General features: G+C 38.1%; 1 protein-coding gene across 1 annotated transcript; it reads right to left on the bottom strand.

The window, feature by feature from the left end:
* Window positions 1-9,336: 9,336 nt before the first annotated feature.
* On the bottom strand, window positions 9,337-12,567 carry LOC111253167 (uncharacterized). Its single transcript, XM_022812195.2, has 5 exons — window positions 12,273-12,567; window positions 11,737-11,953; window positions 11,212-11,314; window positions 10,851-10,959; window positions 9,337-10,333 (listed from the first exon to the last, which is right to left on the bottom strand). Exons 1-5 carry the CDS (start codon window positions 12,366-12,368, stop codon window positions 10,037-10,039), a joined length of 822 nt encoding a protein of 273 aa, XP_022667930.1. The 5' UTR covers window positions 12,369-12,567; the 3' UTR covers window positions 9,337-10,036.
* Between the last annotated feature and the right edge of the window lie 26 nt (window positions 12,568-12,593).

The following is a 12,593-nucleotide window of genomic DNA, read 5'->3' as shown; positions in this document are numbered from 1 at the left end:
GATAATCTTAGTCACACATCGTACAGCTATGATTTGTCGTTATGCTTTATCATAGGCTCTATAGCAAGTCTTTATTTAACTTGCCAGTCAATTAGTGCTACGAATTAGAGAAACAGAACGACATCCATAATAGCTAAAGAGCGATTTTGGTGTGACAGGTTTACCTAGTTTCAATCAATTTGTAAATAATGTAGCCATAGCGTTGATTTAAGGAAACGTCGATCGGATATTTGTTAGTAGGATCAATAAAGGTTTCTACAAAGCGAAAACCAGTCAGTCTGAAACAATCACTACAAGCAATGCGTATCTGTCTTCATATTTCCTGCATTTGTTTCTTAACAGAACGGCAGAATTAGTAGTTTCGTTTTCTATGAATATACTGAACGGTTTCCTTGGGCTCTATAAAGAATACAGCCTTAACTTTTAGCCATGCTACATGTACCAATATAGGCGTCACTTCGAAAACGTTTCGGCAGCCAATATTTTTAGCGCGGCAGGTAGAAATATTCAACATGTAAACATGTGTGCGCTAATCGGGCGTTACTAGGAACTTCTAATTCAATTTGATGCTTCGCTCACGACGCATTACTAACGAGCACTGCCGGTAAAGTTCGTGAAAAAACGAAAACCCTTGCCCCGAACGGTGCAAGCTTCGTATACATATATATACCAGCCAATACTGTACGTAGCAAGTATTGGCTTTATGGATGGTAATTGCTGTGCCACCCGAAGGCTAAATATGCCCCGTTCTCGAATGAAAATTTTCATTTGTCTTGCACAAACTGTGACCACTATTATCGTCTCAGTTGGACTACAATATCTAAATAATTGTTAGGTTTTACTTTAAACGGATGTATCTTAATAACAGTTTGCAAATTACAGTGAGCTCCATTAAGTTAATGCCTAAAGTAATGTCTAAATTTTTGAAAAAAATGTATTCTACAAAACTTAAGTATGTACGTGTTCTTGATCTTCTTAGTCGCTGTTCCTTAGATGTATCTGGGACAATTTTAGGACAAGTCCCAAGATGTTTACTCCATTTTGTGACAGCATTTTTTCTCGTTGTATTAAAAAGGGAGTGTGCGAAAATTGGAATATTTCTCGGAGCGAACGTTGCGGAAGAATATTTCTCTGTAGTAAAAGATCGCGTTTGTTAAGCTATAATAATACCGGAACGAGATGGAGAGGTCTGATACTGCGTTCTTTGCTATTTGCTCGGACAGCAGAATTAACTTAGCAGCTTGTAATAAAGCTGTTTGTTCAGCACATAGTAACAACGGTGCCGCATTCGCTTCGTCAAAAAGTGCAACCATCGCGTTCTTCGTGGCGGTCAGATGAACTATTAAGATGCAAGGTAAATGCTAAACTGATCTTTGCCAAAAACCTGAAGAGGCAATTAATCATAATGGCGAACCGTACTTCGTATTCCCTTTTTGTTTAACTTCACTTCAAGTTAAATTCGACTGTCTTTTAATAGGCAAGTTTTTTTTTCAAGAAATTTAACACTCACGAGGAGCATTCTGAAGAACTGTCTTTACTATGGCAGGTAGCAAGTTGTTTGCGTATCATTATGACTCTAACCAGAGCCTTCTCTGGTAATGCCATAGTTTTTGACGGGTGAACTTTTAACCCTTCGGATGTAGTTTTGCCCGTTATGCGTCGGATTTCTTTGTCATTTATACCTGATATGTGTCTGTTTGTGATAAACTGCAATGGACCTGTCCGGCTTTCCCTATAGTCATAAAATCTTCGCTCGATTCATGTCTCGCCAGAACTATGAATGGACCACAATTGGTGCAGCGAACGCTTGACCACATCTATTTTAGGCATGGTCTTTAATGTTCGACTTCGAAGACCGGGGAGACAAGGGACCGCGCTTAAAGTGCTCAATACTTCAATAGCCTTTAAAGGTCGGCGAAAACAACTCCCGCTGAAAAGACCAAATTCATTGTTGAACTAATTATTGAACGCGTTCCTACATAATTTCCTTTCGTCATGGAAGTAAAAATGATTTATTATTATTATTTTAAGTGGGTTAGTTCGCTAAAAACGAAAGATATGGAAAGCCAATAAGGGGTACTGGGTGGCCCTTTAGGTTTATGCATGCGTTGCACGTATGCGATGACCGTAAGAAGATCGAGCGCGGTTTCGCTAGCGGAAGATACCGACATAACTGTTGACATCGGTTTTGATTGGCATAGCACATTACTTGACATCATACTTTTTCACCTACCGGAGCCCTGTGCGACGCAGGCTGATAGCTTACATCATGATTCCTAATGCCAAATATTTTAGCTAAATAAATTATGGCGGCTGAGGAGTAAGCGAAGATTATTTCGGAAAGTATCATACTCCTCTCTTTACAAAAAGTAGTGAAACTGCCCTGTCATACAGAGCTTGCTCGCTATTATAGGCCTCAGAAAAGATACGGTATTTTGGTCAAAAAGTTGACAAAACTACCAACAAATATATAATTCAAACATATGAAAATGTCTAACGCATGCCAAGTACAAAAATTACTTTGCGAGTTGCGAATAAATAGCCATATGCTGAACGGTATATGAAAAATGGTGGTTAGAAAAACATAGAAAAAAAAAAAATAGGACCATGTCGTCGTGGTCAGGACCACATCGAAACAATATTGAAGAGGCCTTTCGTCATGCAGGATTATGCTGTTTTTTTTTCTGTGATTTGGTAAGAAAGTTATTTATTCGCTAATAATAAAATTAGTTGTTCTGTGCAAGACAATGGGAAAAAGTGTGATATTCCCATATGTAGGGACCCGGGGACAAAATATCTAAACGCATTATTAATGCTCAAGCCCCATTTTAATTCTAACGTTTTTAGAGTGTCTTCATCCCTAAGGGTGAGACGTCATCACAATGAAGTTAACTGTTTTGGTATTGATTTCCTTCATACACCGTACCTTTTTTAAACTAAATTTTACCGCTACAGCTATAAATCTGTCTTTTGAGTTAACGTTCACTAATTTGGTTGTGCAGAGACGCCTGCGCTACCTCTGGGAAACGCCTCAGAGAGCTAAGCTCTTCATTCCTTTTTTGCCGTTGTGCCGTCACGAGAGCTATAGCACATAATGTAGTGCTTGGTCCTATGGCGTCTGGATGCCTTTCCAGTTCTACCCAACTATAATCGCATGATCAGAAAAAAAAAATCAAACTCTTCTATTTCTTCTTATTTTTGATAACTACTCTCTTTAATTGTGGTATGTGGCCGTTTTTTTGATCGAAGAAGAGAGCTATGTTCAATCTTTAGTCAGTGCTCTCTCCAAATAATTATATATTAAATGTCTTCCAATAATTAAATCATTTGCACGTTGCAGCTGGCCTTAACGTGTACGGAAGCGATGACATAAAGTGCTGCTTTCTGCGCTAAAGCTTTCAATGCAAGCAGATAAGTATTGTATGCCGTAAATGAAACAGTAGGGGTCAAGAAAGACAAAGTCATCACTCATTTTCTGTGACAGTAATGCAGCATCTAAAGTATGATCCGGAGCTTGGAAATGAAAGCATCTAATCTGCCCATTTTCATACGATATAGGAGAGGGACACTGTCAAAAAGCTCAACGAGGAACGAAGAAAAGTAGACCATCTAACTGGCATTGTCCATTTATAATAAATTCATGAGCGTTAGACACTTGAAGCCCACTATTCAATTTTAAATTTACGCTCCTAGATAATCAATGTACTGACTAAAATATAATTCAATAATAATAAAAATAGTAATAAATTCAATCGACTAATTATATCCCATAAGTTTGCGTCTCTATGGTTGGGACTGATATTTAATAAAGATGTAGCCTAACTGCGTTGGCAGGTTGACCTATAGTGACAAAATAGTACATAACGTAACATAAGTAAAATTCTTATTAGGTAGCTTCTAATCTGCGGTTCACGATATAACCGCATTCCACTGGATCCTAATGTAAAATAAGAGCATGCGTTCTTATAATTTTCACGCTCTTACAAGAAATACCGGAAAGTCTGTTATTAATAGTATTGACTGATGTAGATATTTTCCTCCTCAGTAAACAGGAAGACTCCTCAGTAAACAGGAGTTCTCTAACTTCTTCCGAAACTGTTCAACATCAGTAGATGCTTTATTTAGCTATTCTTTAATAAAAGACAGAACCTTTAAAATTAATGAACCACCAAAGAAAAAACAAAAGACAAACATCGATCCGATGTTTCAAGCGATCAAATTACGCAAAAAGCCCATGCAAATTACGAACGAGACCTGCTAATAACCTTGTTTTACTGCATGTATAGGTCAGAACTCGTAACATATACAATTAGACTGGAAAGGCTGGAGCAAGAAGAATACGTCTAAAGACTTTTTTTTGGATGTCCTTCATTGCATCGCTATAAATCTCATTATTTATTCAGGTCTGTCGACCTGCTATTGTTTTTAAGAAGGTTTGTATTCAGACAGCAAGTCAAACGAATTCTAGCTAGTAGTTTGTGTATTAACTGGATCACTGTGAGAACTTTTTTTCGTGCCACCAGTTGCCAACGTACGCAGAAGTGGAGTTGACTCAATTTTGTTTATGAAACCTATGTTAAATTCATTTTTTAACTTAACATAGGTTTCGTAGGAAAATAATTATTTCTTTCTAAGCATGTTTGTAAACGAATTTCAAAATTCGGTTGTGCAGAAGCTACGTTCTGTTGTTCTCTGCTTATAGTTTGAGTTTTTTTTTATTTTTGTATTAAAAAATAATAAAGACACCAAAAATAGAGTTCGCAGTCAAATTGAACAGTTAGCATTCTACTAAACGAAATTTGCATGGCGGGATAATTAGCATTACAAAGTAAGTCACACTTCTAGCCATATCAAGCGAATAAAACGTCGGCATAATGCCACCATTAGGAACTGACAGAACTACTGTTTACCTCAGAGGCTCCAATACTTGAACATAGCTCTTCGGTGACGTGGCCAGATATGCCCATGCACGCGGCGAGGAGGACAAGGTACCCCACATAGCAGCCATCTTGAATCGTATCTATCTATAACCTACTATGAAAGTGATTAGTGAATATACCCTACTGAGAACGAAGAGCACGAAGGGCGAATGTATATGGCAGCGAGAACTAATACGGTGTTTTACTGGACGTCACGTAAACCGCGGCGGATGACATTTCATTGACGTTTTTCCATAACGTATACGCTTTCGTACCAAACTTCAAAAGTCGGTAGTGAACGAGAACCATTGGCCCGTACGTAGAAGTTTAGATATTTTTGATGAAGGACTGACGAAAGGAGCTCGCAGTAAGTGCATTTGGAAGTGTGAGAGTGATTACTTATAGGCTTAGGATAGGAGGCCTTTTGCAGAACTGCTTTATATCTCGATAATAAAGTTACATCCTCGAAGCGCTTTATGTAAGCTCTCCCAGAAAGGGGAGGCATCTGTGAAGCTAAGTAACCTTCGGAGTATATATAGACCTTATGGGCGAGCAGGTCAATGGCCACAAGAAGGTCGGACGCTATTTTTAGAATAACAGGCACAGGCATATTACTTAACGTTAGTTCAGCCTTCCACATCTATGGTAGTAACACAATAAAAAAATAATACAAAAACAGTACATCTTCTGCGAAGTAAGCTCTAGGAATTAACAAATGACTGAGGAAGAAAAATTTGAAAAAGATGGCTAAGAAGGAGAGGTAATGATGTGCCTGCCACTGTACAAAGACTCCATGTCTACGACTCTAACACTCCTGGGAACTGCTCTACATTTATTAGAGTTCTGCATAAAGTACGGTGATACATCATCGCTCCTGCGATGCCAAATACTCCAGAAAAAGGAACTCGCTGAAAGTGACGCTAGTCGACCAGATCACCCTCAAGTGCTTGTAGTTTTTTTTATGAGCGTATCGTAATTCTCCCTATTGGACAAGTAGGAGCACTGGGAACATTCTTATGATATACGCGGATATATTGCTATGACTGTTTTGGATGCGAGCGTAAATAGCTGCTGGATGTATCATACTTTTTGCTGCAAAGAAACGCTATGCAATTTCTAAACCTCTTTATTATACGAAACTTATTATTAACTTTAGTAGTTTTTCCTAAGCAAAGAAACGCTATGCAATTTCTAAACCTCTTTATTATACGAAACTTATTAACTTTAGTAGCTTTTCCTAAGTTACAGAGATCAAAATCTGTCTGAGAGTTGACGAAACATGTGGCAAATTTGTGGCTTGAATGCATTAAGTTGCTCGATGCGAAGACCGTTTTCTGAGTTGTCAAAAAATTCTGTGTTCTCTATGGCCGCAAAAGCATGTCAGGGTAGTATTTTTCAACGAAGCTAGATGGATAACTAAAACGCAAAACAAATGCATCGTTAATGTTGGTCTTGAAGTTCTTTGGTAGCCATCAACTTATTATTTCATCACAGTAGTTACCTCCCTTATTTTATATCGATTTCCTCTACACATTGTACCCCTTCTGGAATTGACCCTTTTTGCCACATAGCAAACTTATTCGTTAACTTTAGCATTTACTGATTCCGTTTCGCTAGAACCTCCTGGCTACCCGAATGCTGTAGTTCTAGTAGACGTCCATATCCAAACTTGAAAGATTGCGCATTTAATCCTTAAGCTAGAGCTTAATTGTGAAAAGTGAAGTATTACAGTTCGTTTGCTTTCACGAATTAACGAGACGTGTTTTTGTCCAGGCAATGCCCGTTATTAATTGTAGTCCAATCAGCATGTGACTGGCAGCCGCAGATGTCCTTAATGTGTGCGGGGATTGCGTATTTAAATCGAATCTATTCTTCGTGCTTGCAACTATCTGTTGCCAGACTACGTTGTAGGCTTGCGCAATCGAAAGACCTTTAGAAATGACCAGATCAGAAGTTTGTGACCGTATTTTTTCTTTTAAAATTCGTTGGCTGCTCGCCAGGTTAGCGTATTTATAAACCAGTTGGCCACTAAAATGAACGACATTTCAATCTTACCAGAATTACTTTGTGCAGACTGATGAGCATTAGTATTTGACGTTTATCAGTTACTTCTATTTAATTTCAGGGGGGCGTTTCATGATGTTATAGGTGTATAATGAATATAGAAAATAAATTAGGCTAGTAAACGTTTCTTTACAACAGCTTTTATCATCTGTGTTTATCATCACACTTCTCACTGGCCAAAACGCCATATGCCTGACACTAAAAATAGCGCATCCCAACACATCTGCAACAGTGTGAGTTGACGAATTCTGGGTATGTAGATAGTGATGGGAGTCCGTCATGTGGTAACAAGAGGCATCAAAAAAGACACTTGCAGCGTTCTCCGACAAAGAATTTTAAGCCAAGAACGATTTGTTTATTGTAATAGCACAGACTACCATAGCATAAGCAGCTGGGTAAATGTGGTGACCTGTTGAGGGTCGGCTGCCGTCTATGAGCGTGTTTAGGCTGAAGGACGTCTACCATAGTCAATGAAAGACAATGATCAACTTCCTGTTTTAATCGATAGTTCACAAAGGTGTATAATAACGCGAACGGTAAAGGCTGGTTTTAGTTATGTTAAGGGATTAGTTAGGGTATCATTTGAAGGCTGCTTAAGGGAATTTTCATTGCAATATGCTTTTCAGCTCTACGAAAAATATAACTTATTTTGTAGAGATAAAGGTTTTCAGACTAGTGAGGTCGCAAAGTCGCCAGACCACTGCTTCCATTACTTAAAATCATATGCTAAGTTTATCACTGCAACTGCTTCGTTTTGTCGTTTCAGCTGTCGGCGGCATTTCCGTTTAAAACCCACATGCGCATATAATTGTAGCCGATCGCATACGCCTGCAGTAAGACTAAGATAATATTATGTTTTTTCTGCCAAAAAGAATACATGAATCAAAAGCTTTCGTTTTTTTTTTTAATTTACATTTTAGGCTATTTTTGCTATGCGAACAACTTTTCGGAGTCACCTCTTTTTTTTAGCATTAATACACGTATTGAAAGGTCCAGTCGAAGCAGGCCCTGTTGGTCTCATCTGGAGTTTCTTTGACAAGGGAAACAGTTAATTTTTCAATTTGTTCAAAAATGCATGTTTACTCTGTTTCGGCTTGTCGAGGGTGCTACGGTAGATCTGAATTACGTATATATTCTGCTGATCTCGTTGTGTATTAAACAAAGAAAGAGGGAGACATTGCAATCTATGAACCATAGTTGATATCGTCACTCACAGGTAGACCGGATACACAAAGTATCCACTATTATGCATTGTATGCATGTGTTGTCTTGGTTTTTAAATGAAGCATTTGATGAAGATCGAAGTGCAGATTGGTTCCGGATCTATTGCAAGGGTGTCAGCAAATGCGAGCAGCTAGTGAAACCTCAGTTCGCTGTTCCATCGCCCGCGTTTCTGAATGATCAGAAGCTACAGCAGTTGACATTTACTTGAGGGCAGTGTTATTTCTGATGGGTTTCTGATGAAAAGGCGAGTACTGCTATAAGGCCACAACGGAGCTAGTCAGGTGTTTGTTCTGCAATGACAGCGACATTTTTGCTCGATCCTATGACACCCTAGAGCACCTACGTTCTAATTTTGAGCGCACCCAAATACGCTTCTGAATGACAATGTGTAACAGATGTATTTATGCGACTACTAAACTTTTTAGATAAGGGAAGTAGTTAAAAGGAGCTTTAACAAAATCCTATAGTATGTCGCTAAAAGCACGCGTGTCGTTTACTTGACAACAGGAACTATCTTAGTGTTTTGTAACGCGGTAGAAAAATGAAATTGAAGCTACCATTTATTGAATTTTACTCACCGTACGCAGATCTGTACAGGCTGTTCATAAATATTACGACGACATTTTGTTTTCCTCTAAGTGCACGCAAGAAAGATCGCGTATCGCTGATGTCAGCTTATTAGTGCAACACCGCCATTATCTGTAACCATTATTATTATATGAGGTCGTTCTTTAAGCTGCAACCAAATGGTTTGCCTTCACTCGTATTGATTGCTATATCCATTAATCGACGAGCAAGGAGAAACGACTGGTTCTTGATCTGCCTAGTTTCCGGAAGACGCAGGAATAATTTCTGCAGCTAATATATATCCGAATAATTTTAACAAATGATATTATATATATAGATATATAAATAAATTGATCAGTCTAATATGGATAGCTGTTTTCAAACAGGCCACCGCTAATCCAGATCTGAAACTCTGCGTGCCATTGCCTAAAAAAAAAAGGGATTTGATGTCAACGGGCATAATCAAGTTCACTGAACCGACTGTAGGAAGCCTAACAGCCATTAGGGATATTTTCCCTCCCTAAATATATGCATGTAACAATATAGAAAAAAAAAATCAGCGTTCTGTGTCTAAGCATTTTTATGACTTGTAATTTATGCATGTTTAATAAATACATATCATAAACCCTTCTGTTATCACAGCGAAATTCACAGGCTTCCTGCTACATAATCGGGTTGCAGAAATCTGCAACAATATTCAGGACAATAATTACTGATTATTCATCTCTGATCATCTAAAACAGAACGTGACACTTTTCTCTTCGAATCATTGTAGCTGATAGTTGCAAATTGTGTCTCCGTGATCCTTCAGCCACCATCTTCAGGCCTAACCCTGACGATACACAAAATAATTTTTTTCATGCGTTTTTATGGTACAATTCTACTACGTTTTGACACTGAATATCTTATTTGGCCAACATCGAAGAAGTATCAAGACCATTATGCCTTTGTTAGACTAACAAGACATCTGTCAGGTAGAGTTGCTTGTTTTGGTGAGCTAAAGATACAAGCTTTAGTGAACACTACATTCCCCGATGCACTCAACATCTTGTGTTGCAATGCAAGCAATGAGATAATATTATAAATGCTCGACTCCTCACTGGAATCACAAAACATAGAGACAATTCGTAGAAACATCACAAATAGACAACAATTAAAGTTTTTCTAACAGCCCAAACAAAACATACCAAGTGTACTAAAATATACAACTTCAACTCCGATTTCGACCAGTATGAGTTACAGGAAAAACCTTATTGATGAAATTAATCGAGTTCTTCGAGTTGTCGTCTAGTGTTGTGCTTGATAGAAATGTCATCATCGTCGTCATCATCACTGCTGAAGCTGGAGCGCAATGCAGGATAGTCGTCATCATCGCTATCAAATCCATCGGTATCAGTTGCTTTGCAGCCATTTCTCAATGCTCTGAAACTGGCGCGCATATAATCTATTCGGTGGTCATCGATTTTCGCCATTTCCCTCGCGGAGAGTTTGACTCCGGCCAGCGCGAGAATTTCCAGTTTCTCTCGTGCGGCGTTCTCTCGAGCAATTCTGATTGATTCCTACATCACGCAATAAAAAAGAACGCCAGACCGTATAAGAATGTGGTAAATTGTTTATCAGATAGACATAGATACCTGTCGTCTGCTGTGTTACGTTGTCATAAAGAGGTATATACTGTTATTTGTTAACGTTTGATCTGTTAATAGCTTTTTTCTAAGAGCTCTCCCGTAAAGTGATTTTAGTAGGCACCTTGTAAAAAAATTTGTGTTTTTTATGCTTTGCTTTGAAAAACGCTATTAGTTGGTTCTGACCTTGATTTAATTTACTCGTGCCATACTATAGGAGGACCAAAAAAGCTAGCTCTAACAAAACATTTAGCGGAAGGGGTCCGCTAGAATCTTATTTAGTAGCAGACAACCAGTTCATTCTGTTGGTTATGAAAAAAATATAGCCGAAATTCTTCAAATACATTGGTCCAAGTTTATTCATAATATAATTATTCTGTCAGTGTATTGTCTACTTACTCTACTATTCTATAATCAAAATGGTCTAGCACGAAAATCTGAATTTTAGTACCTTTATCGATAGAACACAAGGAGGTTTCGTGTCGGCAGCTTTCAGGTCGGGGAAAGTCTCCCATTTTACAGCATGTTCAGGCTTTATTTCTGCCTCGTACTTTAAGCTCCTGTAACGAAAACACGAACTAAGTTTTAATGGAGCAATCATAGGACGTTTATTAAATACCGTCACACCGGGAAGTTACTCTACTGTGAGTATGGTAAGCTAAAATTACAATTAACCCTTAACAAAAATATTATGTCAATCAGTGGTGATACATAGCTGATACTTCAATACAAATTCAATTTAAAACCAGTCTAAAATTACTTCTGACTTAAGTGTATCAATATCGTGCAAAAACAAATTAGTATAATCTTACCGGTTTGGCTGAAACTTCTTCTTAGATTGCTTTTGTCTCTGCTCAATTTTTTCCGCAAGCTTATCGGCATACTTGGGCAATGATTCATTGTTTGCCCTGAGACCTGTAAAGGAAGAAGTGATAGCACTATGACAGTCAAGTCTTAAAGATTTAATAAAAGTCCCTAATATTAAAACGCTTTTATTCATGTGATCCTCAGTAAACTATTGCAGATAATAAATCAGATATACGATACTATTTCATAGCGTTCTTCTTACTAGGTAATTAATGTTCCTGACTATAGTTTACTATGTTTATGGAAGCTTTACTTATATAAGTTGTTTTTGAAAAGGCTAATATAATAACATACGGTTTTGACGTATGATACATGTAAAAACAGTTGTGAGTACGCGGTTGACTCTTAGTGATACTCATTTCTAAAGAAATTACAACTATTAAATAAGTTGTTTGCATAACAGCTAATTAGTGGTCATGTTTCAACTGTTAGGTAAGGACATGATAACTTAGGTACAGACATAGACTAACCGTCAAAATTTTCTTTGTCGCGTTCATCCTTCAGGGTGAAGTTGCTTATCATTTCTATTGTTGTCTCAAGTCCCTGAATTTTATCTCGGCTTCTTAACTCTGTTTCGGCCGCCTCGAGTTTCCGCCGAACTTGCTCACCCTTGTCACTGAGTTTGCTGAGCACCAAAGTATTTTTCAGGATCTTTTTCTGCCTTTCAATGAACTCCCGAAGTTCCACCTACATTAGCAAACGAAACTAGAGAAATATAATATACCACATTTGGAGCTATCCTATTCCGAAAACCGTGACAAACAAATCACATGTCCTTCACAGCCATGGCTTCTAACCTCGTTAGAAGGCCCCTAATCACCATTACGTTTCTGCGTCATTACTTTTATATAATTTATCCAGCATTTGTCATTGCTTACTAATATCAAACTGTGCATACGAACAACTGACATTTGGCGATCATTGTAGTCAAATAACAAATACGTACGCGTTTGTGGTTTTAATTACACGAACTAACGTTGCCTTTTGCCTGGAATACGCTACATACCTCTGTCATCTTCGAACAAATTAGCGTTGCTTCTTTACCGGGGGTTTGATGTTCCTTTGATGGGGAATATGAACCGTTCCGGACAGCAGAGGTCATCGTGCCAACCGTTAGAATATACTATACTTTTCACAATGGAACGCACTGGCTGAATGAATATTGAGTAGGTCACATCCGGTTGAGTTTCACAGCACAACGATTCAAATTTTTTACGAAGGTCGTAGTTTATCAAATGATTTGTCAATTGGCCACATGCTTCTCACACCATTCGAAAAATAACCCTACAAGAATAATATTTACAGCGAAGCAGACGACGCCCAATAG

The sequence above is a fragment of the Varroa destructor genome, unplaced genomic scaffold (genome assembly GCF_002443255.2).
Source record: "Varroa destructor unplaced genomic scaffold, Vdes_3.0 BEIS01000006.1, whole genome shotgun sequence".
Lineage (NCBI taxonomy): Eukaryota > Metazoa > Arthropoda > Arachnida > Mesostigmata > Varroidae > Varroa > Varroa destructor.
The sequence above is the reverse complement of the archived record's forward strand: the minus strand, read 5'-3'. Positions and strand labels throughout refer to the sequence as shown.

Excerpts from the sequence above, each read along its gene's own strand:
- LOC111253167 (XM_022812195.2), bottom strand. The coding sequence starts at position 12,368 with ATGACCTCTGCTGTCCGGAACGGTTCATATTCCCCATCAAAGGAACAT. Across the intron at positions 11,315-11,736 it reads CGACAAAGAAAATTTTGACG|GTCTCAGGGCAAACAATGAA; the intron begins GTTAGTCTATGT and ends CTTCCTTTACAG. Across the intron at positions 10,960-11,211 it reads AAGAAGTTTCAGCCAAACCG|GAGCTTAAAGTACGAGGCAG; the intron begins GTAAGATTATAC and ends TTTTCGTTACAG.